The sequence below is a fragment of the Ovis canadensis genome, chromosome 1 (assembly GCF_042477335.2).
Source record: "Ovis canadensis isolate MfBH-ARS-UI-01 breed Bighorn chromosome 1, ARS-UI_OviCan_v2, whole genome shotgun sequence".
Classification (NCBI taxonomy): Eukaryota; Metazoa; Chordata; class Mammalia; order Artiodactyla; family Bovidae; genus Ovis; species Ovis canadensis.
The window spans coordinates 265,746,810-265,757,999 of NC_091245.1; the positions used below are offsets into that span (position 1 = coordinate 265,746,810).

The 11,190-nt window shown below is 52.5% G+C and overlaps 1 protein-coding gene across 1 annotated transcript; it reads right to left on the bottom strand.

Moving 5' to 3' along the window:
* Positions 1-5,234: 5,234 nt before the first annotated feature.
* TFF2 (trefoil factor 2) lies at positions 5,235-8,774 on the bottom strand. Its single transcript, XM_069581583.1, has 4 exons — positions 8,388-8,774; positions 7,587-7,736; positions 6,312-6,458; positions 5,235-5,433 (listed from the first exon to the last, which is right to left on the bottom strand). The coding sequence occupies exons 1-4, from the start codon at positions 8,476-8,478 to the stop codon at positions 5,420-5,422; spliced, it is 402 nt and encodes a 133-aa protein (XP_069437684.1). The 5' UTR covers positions 8,479-8,774; the 3' UTR covers positions 5,235-5,419.
* Between the last annotated feature and the right edge of the window lie 2,416 nt (positions 8,775-11,190).

Here is an 11,190-nt window from a genome sequence, read left to right on the forward strand (position 1 = left end):
AAGAGTGGGACACGACTGAGTGAACTGAATTGAACTCATTTCACAGGAATGCTGCCAGCAGGCAGATCCTCAGGGTGTTCCTGGGGGTCCAGCAGTTGGGGTGCAGCCTGCAGTGAGGGCAGCTGTCCCCTTTGGACTACCACTTTAGCCAGAGCCACAGACAGCTCCCCAGGGAGGGGACCTGGCAGGGATTAGCCTTCCTGTATCAGCAGGGGGGACCTTGGAGGGGCTGATGACCTGGCACTGAGAAAAGGGAGATGTTCCCTCAGGTAATGTGGCCCAGACTGTTGGGGTCGGTACATGTGAATCCAACAGTGACTAGTAGTCACTTTCATGAAGCACTCACCACGTGCCCTGCACTGGTCCAACCGCATCTCAGGGTTTAACTCATAGAATCCTCACAAGCCCACAGAAAAGGGTGCTATTAATACCTCCCACATTGCACATGAGTAAAACTAGGTACCAACCACCTATGTCACTTGCCCAAGGTCACACGGCTAGGAAGCAGCCTTGATACAGAAACTGTTACAGAACATAAGTGCAATACATAAATATTAATAGATGTTGTTGTTTAGTCGCGAAGTCATGTCCGACTCTTTTGCAACCCCCTATAGCCTGCAAGGCTCCTCTGTCCATGGGATTCTCTAGGCAAGAATACTGGAGTGGGTGGCCATTTCCTTCTTCAGAGGATCTTCCCGACCCAGGAATTGAACCCGCATCTCCCGCATTGGCAGGCAGGTTCTTTACGCTGAGCCAACATATGTATATTGGAGATCTGGTATGTGAACTTACTGCAGCCCCCTAATTCCACGGTGCCCTGTGGGGGGCACTGAGGAGGTCACCATGGTAGTCACCGTGGAGGTCAGGTTGGGCTGTGGCCTCTCCTCCTTTTTCTTTAGGCAGAAGCGGGGAGAAGCGGTTATCAGCAGAGGGGCTGGGCCCCTGAATCCCAAAGCAGCATCTGGGGTGTTTATGAGTGTGAGTCCCATCTCCAAAATATATGTATAATTAATATAACCACTATTATGAACACACAGTCGATCCTCGTGATTCGCAGGTTCTCTGTCTGCAGATTCGCTGGATTTGCTGCAGATTCGCTGTAACTTGTATGTAGCCCCAGAGTTGGTGCTGCCCGGCTTTTACGGCCATCAGCTCTGCGAGCCTGCTCATGGCAGGGAGACCCTGAGCGTCCCCAACTGAGGGCCCAGGGCGACCCTGCCTTCTTGTTTCAGCTCACCCTATAAACCAGGAGCCTTTCAGGGCCTTTTCACAACCTTGTTTTTCATATTTTCGTGCTTGTAGCTGGTGATTTTGCTTTTCCCATGACCGGATCGCAGTGGGAGTGCTCTCTCATGTCCCAAGTGCAGGAGGCTGGGCTGTGCCCTCCGGAGAAAGCACGGGCATCCGAGGAGCCTCCTGCAGGTGTGAGTTATGGGGCTCTGGGGTGAGCTCAGTGTTAGTGAAACAACAACATATATGAAATCAGTTGTCTTTATTTTATTTTCCTTTTGCAACTGTAACTATCTTTTATTTTTTGTCTGGCTATTGATTGTGAAAACTGACAAATATCTTTCACCATTGTGGGAAAAAAAACGAGAAAAGGAGAGAGAGGCAAATACAAGTGAAAACGACAGGGTCATTCTGTAATGTCCATCACAGCCTTCCCTCCAGAGTCTTGTCCATAATTGCTTATCGGCCCTCAGCATTCTGCTTCAAAACACAGTGGTTCCAGGAAATCATCAGAGGGCAGATTTTTGATACCAGCTGCTCAGTCAGTTCAGTCGCTCAGTCGTGTCCGACTCTTTGTGACCCCATGAATTGCAGCACGCCAGGCCTCCCCGTCTATCACCAATTCCCGGAGTTTACTCAGACTCACGTCCATCGAGTCAGTGATGCCATCCAGCCATCTCATCCTCGGTCGTCCCTTTCTCCTCCTGCCCCCAATCCCTCCCAGCATCAGAGTCTTTTCCAATGAGTCAACTCTTCGCATGAGCTGGCCAAAGTTCTGGAGTTTCAGCTTTAGCATCATTCCTTCCAAAGAAATCCCAGGGTTGATCTCCTTCAGAATGGACTGGTTGGATCTCCTTGCAGTCCAAGGGACTCTCAAGAGTCTTCTCCAACACCACAGCTCAAAAGCATCCATTCTTCGGCGCTCAGCCTTCTTCACAGTCCAACTCTCACATCCATACATGACCACTGGAAAAACCACATACCCCAAATCCTTGATCGCCAGTCACCTCGTTTCCACCCTCCTGCATCAGCCAGTCAGTGTTCATCCCCACTCGCCACACCAGCTCTGGTCACCCGCACAGCCTTCCATGACACGGGAGCCAGGATCCACCGTAGCCCACTCAACCCAGGGCTCCCGCTGTCTCTTGGCTTCCTCGCGGGTACCATACTTATACTACTAAGGGGTCTTCACACAGAAACACACATCTAGCAAGGTCATGTGCTGGTCAGTTGATGAAATTGGCCAAGAGGACCTAAGGCACCCAGCTCTGCATTTTCCCCAATCCTGATTGTTCACGATTTGCTCATTTGGGGTCAATGATTTCATAGAAGAGAACTGCCTTGAATAATGGAATCCACTGTATGTATAGTCAGTTTACAGCGGGAGCATGTAATGAGCACATTCTGAGGACCCACCCCACTCTGGACTCAGTTGTGCTGCTCTGCAGAGCAGGGGGAAGGACTGTTAGACCTGAGGCCACTGAGTGGCCTGCTAGGTGTCAGGACAGGAGGAGCAGACAGTCCTGGGAGGAGCTGCATTTACTGGGAGCGGCTGTGCGCCAGGCAGCTCACACACATTATTTCTAATCCCCACCGCGACCTTGCTGGGGACGCAATCATCACCCACGAATGACAAACAGGACACTTGAAAACCTCAGTGATAAGACAGCCTCCCCAAGGTCACTGAGACAAGCACTGTGACGTCTCCTGTTGTCCCTCTCTCCTAGGACCTGCCTGGTCCCCTCTCCCCTGGTCCCCTGTGACTGCCTCTCAAAGCACCTTCATCACCTGAGCCAGCCGGCCAAAGACCTGGATGAACCCCCAGGGCCCATAGACCAGGACAGCGGGAGTGAGTCCCATCCCCTACCAGACCCTCTGCACCCAGCCCGCCCTTCTGCACCATCAGCAACCTCCCAGCTGAGCCCAGCGGGGTAGTGAGAGCCTCTGGAGGGAGCAGAGTGGGAGAGGGAGGGAAGAAGGCATAACAGAGAACGAAATGTTGGCTGTCTGATGGTGGGGGGAAGCTTGAGGGAGGCTTGAATGTCTCCAGCTGCCACTCCAGGGACAACAAGGTTAGCCCCCTCCCCCGAGCCCTGGGCCACTTACAGAAGGAGGTTGGGGGCCAGTCCGAACTGCACTGAGATACCAGGCAGTTCTCTGTAGTCAATGGTGTTGGAGCGAGAGGAGTTAGAGATATATGTCACACAGATTAAAATGGCATAAGAACCCCCAGGCCCAGAGAATGCCACTGAAATTGCTTAAAAGTCTGCACTCAGCTGTCAGAAGGGCCGTGAGGAGCTGTCTGGGAAATGAGGGTGGCAGTGCGTCAGAACGCATCTGTGAGAGGAGAGGGGATTGCGGGCGGGGCGTGAGAAGAGGATCCCTGGGAAAGAATCGGGGCGCCCGTACCTGCTTCCCTGGTGGCTCAGACAGCAAGGAATCTGCCTGTAATGCTGGATGTCCAGGTGCGATCGCTGGATCGGGAAGATCCCCTGGAGGAGGGCATGGCGACCCACTCCAGTATTCTTGCCTGGGAAATCCCATGGACAGAGGAGCCTGGTGGGCTGCAGCCCATGGGTGGAAAAGAGGCAGACACGACTGGGGGACTCACACCTGCAGCCCGGGAACGGGAGCCTGAGAGCAGAAGCTCCACCAGATCCTAAATCCCAGACGGCCTGGCGCCAGGAACAGAAGCACCCAATTCCGGATCCGAGAATGCGAGTATGGATAATTCATGTGCCAAACCTTTTCCCCAGTACATGGGGTTTGACTTGGCTCCGCGATGGAGATGTGGGGAGGCTGACTCAGGGACTCATAAATTGCACATGAGGACACATTGAGAAGACCAGGCACCTGGTGACTAATCAATTCACAACCACTGAGCCACTTGTCTTGAGTGTTTCAGACCCCATGTTCTAGCCAGAGCCATTGTTTTATGGGATTTATGTGTGTGTCTCAGCAAGATAAAGACACAACACTGACCTAAGGCTGAACGGCGCCCTTTTCTCAAAATAGGGGTCCAGAGAGGGGATATGGAGCCAAGTCTCTACCTGGAAAAAACACTCTAGAATTCCCACCTTGCAGTGCAAAGCCACTGTCACATAGGAGAGGCCCTGGGTTTCTGGGGTGACTGTGGGCCCAGGCTGGGGGAGGAGGTAGGGGGGAAGGGTAGGCCACAGAGAGTCTGGCCTGGGATCACCCATGTTGCACCCCCACCCCTGAGTGGCAGAATGTCAGGAAACCTTCACCAAGGTGCCCTAAATATCTTTCATGCCACGACCTTCCCATAGGCCGCATAGAAGCCTTGATGAAAGTTTCAAACTTCCTCTTTAGAACAGCTCTCAAACTACAGCACAGTGCTTCAGCTGCTCACTCCCAGGCCGAGGGGAGACTGCACAGAAGCCCAAGTCCTCCGCTCAATTTTGGAAGCAATATTGGGGTGACTTGCATGAATTTCAAAAGCAAGCACTCAGTGATGCATTTGTAAAAACCAATTTTGTAATTACAATCTGAAATTGTTTGTTACTCCAAGAGTAGCCTGTAATTTCTAATATGCTTTTAGGGATGTGGTGCAACCCCATGGACTATGGCCCGCCAGGCTCCTCTGTCCATGGAATTCTCTAGGCAAGAACACTGGAGTGGTTGCCATTTCCTTCTCCAGGGGATCTTTCTGACTCAGGGATGGAACCTGTGTCTCCTGCACTGCAGGGGCATTCTTTGCTACTGAGCCATCAGAGAAGCCAATTTTTACGGGTAGTCTTTGAATTTTTATACCGTGATTAAGTATGAGTGTTTTAAAGGGATCATGGATTCTGAAGTTCCTTACATACAATACATTTTCACTGTCAGAGTAGCCTGAACCTATTAAATGAATTCTTGCTCTTATAGCAGATAAAAGAATATTAAAGTTACACCCAACGCGTATATGTACTCTCAAGAACTTTCTCAAACATACACGCTCACAAGCTTTGGCCACCTCTGTGTCAATGAAGCCAACATGGAACTTAGCAGATTTTAAGGGCTTTCTTTATTTGAAGAAATCATATGTGAAGACATTGAAAGGGATAAAAAGCAGATGACGAAAACCCAGGAATTGGGGAAACATGAAATCCGAAACTGTAAGATGGTGAGTTTTCTTCTGTTTCGGAGAATCCAAGGAGCCTGGAGGGTTCTCTGAAGTCACTGCCTCTTAATAATGACAGTCTAGAAATGTAAACACAAGACAGTAGGTAAGAATGCCAGGAAGCCTGGAATCCAGGCTAAGAGGTTCCATGGGTTTTCAGAACTATAGCTCTCAGTCCAGCCATCCCTGCTGGAGAAGAAGTTGCCTGCGGGAACACAGCCCCCTGGGGCCAGATGCCCTCTAGGGGTCCATACTCCTCAAATAACTGGCAGTTTTCCAAGTAGACCCTTAGGTCACTCAAAAAATCACTTGGAAACTTCTGGAGGAAAAAGCCATGCGCTTTGGAACATCCCGATTTCCTTAAAGGATTGATGCATTCTTCCCATCTTTTGGAAACATGTGGTCTTTCCTTGTCAAATTCAGGGTCAGGGACACACTGTAAGTAAGGGGGTGGCAGGAAGGAAATGGCCCCCCGGGACTGGCATTGGGGCAGGACCTGTCACCCATGGTCACGGGAGAGAGCATCAGGGTCCGCAAGAGAAGAGACCACATCTGCTTTGCTCTGGATCCTACCCATGGTGCCCAGCGCAGGGCGGGGCATTCAGAAGCACCCCAAATAGCGACACCAGCCAACTGTGCTGGGACCTGGGACCGCTGCTGAGGGTCAGATGCTTTATACAACCATTACAAAAGACACATTGGGAAGGCCCAAGCGCTTAGACTATTTATTTTTTTAAAAAGCTGTCGTTGTTGAGAACATTCTCAAATTGACTTCTGAGATGGTTCACAATAACGGCGAGCCCCCACAAGAGTACGGTTTTTCCTGAACTGACCACCCGCGGGGTTTGGGGACCTGACATCGGGCATCCTGGCCAGCTGAGGACCTCCCCGACCCCGGCTCCCAGTACCCCTGAGAATTGCCTGTGTCTGGGCAATTGCCTGTGTTCTCCAACGTTACCTTCCACAGAGATGGGGAAGAAGCACCAGGGCACTTGGGGGATGGTGTCGGAGAAGCAGCACTTCCGGGACTCACACTCCTCAGGACTGATGCCGGGGTAGCCACAGTCCTTGCGGGCTGAGACCTCCATGACACACTCCTCCGACTCTGCAGGGCACCACCAGGTTTGGGGACAATAGGGGGATGCAGTTAGGCTGGTTCATTAGCCAGACACCTCCGCACCATCCCGCTAGGGGAGCACCTTGAGCTCACAGGTTCAGGGTAGCACCAGGGGCCCCTGGGACTGTCACCCCTGGACTAAATGTGGGCACCAGCGAGTGGCTACCCCTTCTTCCTGATGCCCAAAGTCAGAGGGAAAGTCGCTTCACCTCCCTGGGCTTGACATGGCTCTATAAAATGGAGTTGCCCACACTACCTCCTGGGAGGACCCTTTAAAGTTATAAAGCATTTGACCAAGAATTGAGTGGCTTCCCTGGTGGCTAAGTGATAAAGAATCCGCCTGCAATCCAGGAGACCTGGGTTCGATCCCTGGGTCGGGAAGATCCCCTGGAGAAGGGAATGGCAACCCACTCCAGTATTCTTGCCTGAAGAATCTCATGGACAGAGGAGCCTGGTGGGCTACAGTCCGTGGGGTTGCAAAGAGTCAGACATGACTGAGTGACTAATACTGACTAATACTAATACAAAGAGTTGACACCCAAGGATCCTTCCACTACTGGATGAGCCCTGGCAAACCGACCACCTGCCATCGGTTCCGTTTCCCCCAGAGCCCGGGAGCCTCCAACCAGCACCCCTGAGGGGTGTGGACGGGACCCAGGGCACTGAGTTCCACACAAACAGGTCTGCTTTGCAGACATAACTCTTTGTGTGCCTGCCTTAAAACAGGTGACTTTTTAAGTTGATAATATGCGCAGGAAAAACTCACTCTCAAAAGATGACTCTAGAAGCCTTAACTTAATTTCTTAATGTTTGGGTTCTGTTCGAAGTTAGGTTAATAACATCCTGATTTTAATGCCTTTATGTCCCTTAGAAGCTGGTTCAGGAGCCACAGCCAAGAGGGTCCTGAGACTCGCTCTTCCTTCAAATACAGTCAAGCAGTCAGATCCCCTGAAGTCTCCCTAAAAGGACAAACAGCTCACCCTCGGGATCTAATGTGGACATAGGAGGCAGAGGGCGTTTTCTCTTCCCTTTGGACTAGCCTGGGTGGTCAGGGAGCCTGGGGAAGCTGGGTCCTGGGCTGCAGGCCAGGGCTCAGGAGGGGACCTTGACCGTTACCTTGCTTCGGGAGGGGATTGAAACACCAGGGGACCCCAACGACGCTGGAGTCGAAGCAGCATCCTCTGGAGAAGCAGTCGTCACCACTGATGCCCGGGAAGCCGCAGTTCACCCTGTTGTGGGGGTTCAGGCGCGAACACTGGCAGGCACCTGCAGAGAAGCCCAGGTCAGCCAGCGCCCCCCACATGAAACCGCCCCCGCCCCCGGCCAGTGCATCCAGGGTGCTCCATCAGCTCTGCTCCCGCCTTGTAAAGGCTGTCTTATCTCGCTCATGTTTGAACCACGCGGCGTCCTTCAGAGGAATTGACAGGGCTTGGCTGAAAGTGTTTTATTAGTTTAAAAATAAAACCTTCTGGCAAGAGGGTGGACAGATGGACTCAGGCCAAGGTCAGGATGAAAGTGAGCAAGTCGGAGCCCCTGGGAGACCTCGATGGGCCTCCCACCCAGCCCCTCCTCCAGCTGGCCCACCCACACCCAAGGCCGTCCTGACCAATCCCGAAGGGGGTCCTCCTGGGAAGTCTCACCCCCTCCCCCACTGTCCTCCCTGAATGGCAGGAAGCAGGTGGACGCACGTAGGAGCCGGCTGCATGGCCCCCACCCCCAGTCCTAAGACACCTTCCCACCTCCTTCCCCACCATCCACATTTTCACTTCCAGGGAAACTAATACGAACGGAGACCCCCAGGGGGCAGGAGGCAAGGACCTCACACCCCGCCACCCCCACCCTCTGGGCTCTAGAAGGCTCCCAGGCTCGCTGGCTCAGATGCTCCACTTCCCCTCAGGGACCTGAAGCTCCGCTTACCTGGTTTCTGGGCCCCCGCCAGGGCGCACAAACCCAGCATGAGAAGCGTAGCCAGGAGCCAAGTGCCTCGGGGTCCCATGTTCACGTTCATCTGCACCCCAGGGCCACCAGAAGAGCGCACACTCCCCGCTGCCAGGGGTGTTTTATAAGCTTCTCTCTGTTTGCTCAGCAAGCAAGATAACCTCGTCTCTGCCTGTGGCACAATTTGTGGCCTTTGTTAGGAAAACGAGTTGCGTTGCGATAGCTTGGCCAGCAGGTGGGGGGCGGGTAGGAGTGACAGAGCAGAGCACTGGGCTCCCCGCAAGCACAACCAGGCCACCCCCCTGCCCCAGGCAGGGAGCCAGGTCATGCCAGGATGCCGACGTGGAAGATAGCACATGTGGCGCTGGGCACTCGCGGGGTTCCACCCAGGAAGGGAGAAGTTAGGGATTTCTCCTGATAAAGCACGCGGCTAACACCACAGGAATTTTTAAGTCCTGGGCCCAAGGCTCCCAGGGAAAATGAGCCAACTGCAGACAGAGCAGACCCCTTCTCCAGGAACGGGAGGATGGCAGGAGACCCTCCTCCAGGGCTCCTGGTCCCTGGTCTGTATCTCTGTCTTGGGGGAGGGATGGATCTCCATGGAGATGAAGCTGACAGGGTAAAATGAACAGCCTCAGATGAGTATAAAAGTGACAAGCTCATGTCAGCAAAGCCTGCATGCATGCTAAGTCACTTCATTCATGTCTGACTCTTTGCAGCCTTACGGACTGTAGCTCACCAGGCTCCTCTGTCCATGGGATTCTCCAGGCAAGAATATTGGAGTGGGTTGCCATGCCCTCCTTCAGGGGGTCTCCCCAGCCCAGGGAGCAAACCTGTCTCTCAAGTCCGCAGCTTGGGCAGGTGGGTTCTTTTCCACTGCTGCCACCATTTGTTTTCTTCCATGAGAACTGTCTGTTTTCTGAAAGATGGCACCTGTTAACCAGCCTGTGCTCAACATAAGATGCTCCAGGGGAAAGGGAAGTCGCTCAGTCGTGTCCGACTCTTCGTGACCCCCTGGACTGCAGCCTACCAGGCTCCTCTGCCCATGGGATTTTCCAGGCAAGAGTACTGGAGTGGGGTGCTCCAGGGGAAGGGGTCTGAAAGTGGGACCCAAAGAGGCAAAAGAGAAACGGGGGATGCACCCCAGGGGAACAGAGGGGAGATGGGGTGAGGTCAAGGAAGCTCACGGGTCCCCCAACTCTGGGGCACTTCTGGGAGCCACCAACCTGTCAAGCATGGCTTGAGCAGCCAGGAACTCGAAGATGTATGGGGTCTGGAACTCTGGGTCTTCGAGTCCGGAGAGCAGACCTGCATGCTCGGGGCTTCTGCCAGCTCCAGTTCCAGCGCCTACAGACTGGACCCCTGCCTAGATCCCTGCCGAGCAGCCCTGGAGCTCTGTCTTATCTAACTTTGAAAAAGTCACCTTTCCCCACCTGTGTCTCTGCCACCCTTCTTCACTACCAGGACACAGGACTCTGAGTCTTCTCTTCCAGCTTCTCAGCCCCACTTTCGTCTCTGCTTCTTCCCTCTTCCCAACTTCCCACTGTCCCATCCGGGCCTTTTCAGGATTCCTGCTGAAACCAGCTGATCCATGCCAAAGAGACGGCTCACCAGTCCCTTGGTCTCTGGCCTGCATCCTCCTTGGGAAGCTCCTTCTGCCTCCATCTGAGGTGGAGCTGCTCAGGCTCCCACCCAGGGCACCATCCGTCCACATGGTGTTTTTGCTTTTAGAAAAGGGCACATTTTCTTCAAGACAAGCTACTTCCACCTGTGGGGAAGTCATTATGGAAGATGCAGTGTCTACTGTGTGAGCGGCACCCACCTGAGTGTGGACCGTGTGCACAGAACAACCTCTAAGCGGTGCTGGGTGACTCTGATGGGAGTTGGGTGGCTCCCATCACCTGGGGTCAGGCTGGGGGTTGGACACTGACCTTGAGCCACAGTGTCACCTAGGCTGTTTGAAGATGCATCTTAAAAAAAGATCCCGCATTCTGCAACTAAGTCAAACAAACAAGAAGAAAAAGAAAAAGTTTTACAGCACCCGAAGACGCACCGCAATCAGGGGAGCATGTTAAGAATTACAAGTGATCTCTCATCTGAAACAATGCAATATGGAAGGCAACAAAATGATATTTAAGTGCTAAAAGAGAAAACCTTGTCAAGTCAGAATTCTATACTCATGGAAAATTCCTTCAAAAATAAAGGCAAAATACTTTAAAAAAAATGTGTATATATATATTTAGAGTGGGTCTAGATTCACAGCCGAATTGAACAAAACATACCCAATATAAATTTTTTTTTTAAAGTCTTTTAGACAAAAGCTGTAGGAAGCTGTAACTTGCCAACCTATCCTCCAAGGAATCCAAAAGTGACTGAAGCTGTGGTGGTCTCTTGGTGCAGGGCATGAGTTCTCCTGTCTGCTGCAGCCACTGCCCACCTGGCTGTTTATTTAGCTCTGGCAGCTGTTGGTCTCTGTCAGCATTTGTGTTTGCAGCCCAGTCCAGTCTCGTGATATCTCCCTTGGTTTGTACAACTGTCTACTAACTAATCGCTCAGCCAGAGCTTTGTCCCCATCCAGACGTAAGTCTGCTGCCTTGATTACCTTTATAAAGGGACAGTACATGTCACTCCTCTGCCACCCCCTCACACCTCTCAACCTGAAGGGTAAAGCCCAAGCGTTTCCTGAGCGTGGAAAGCAAGACCCTTTATGACTCCTCTTAGCCCCCACCCTCTTCTGATGTCAGGTCTCCTTCCTAATGTAATTATCTAGCCCTCTTGATGC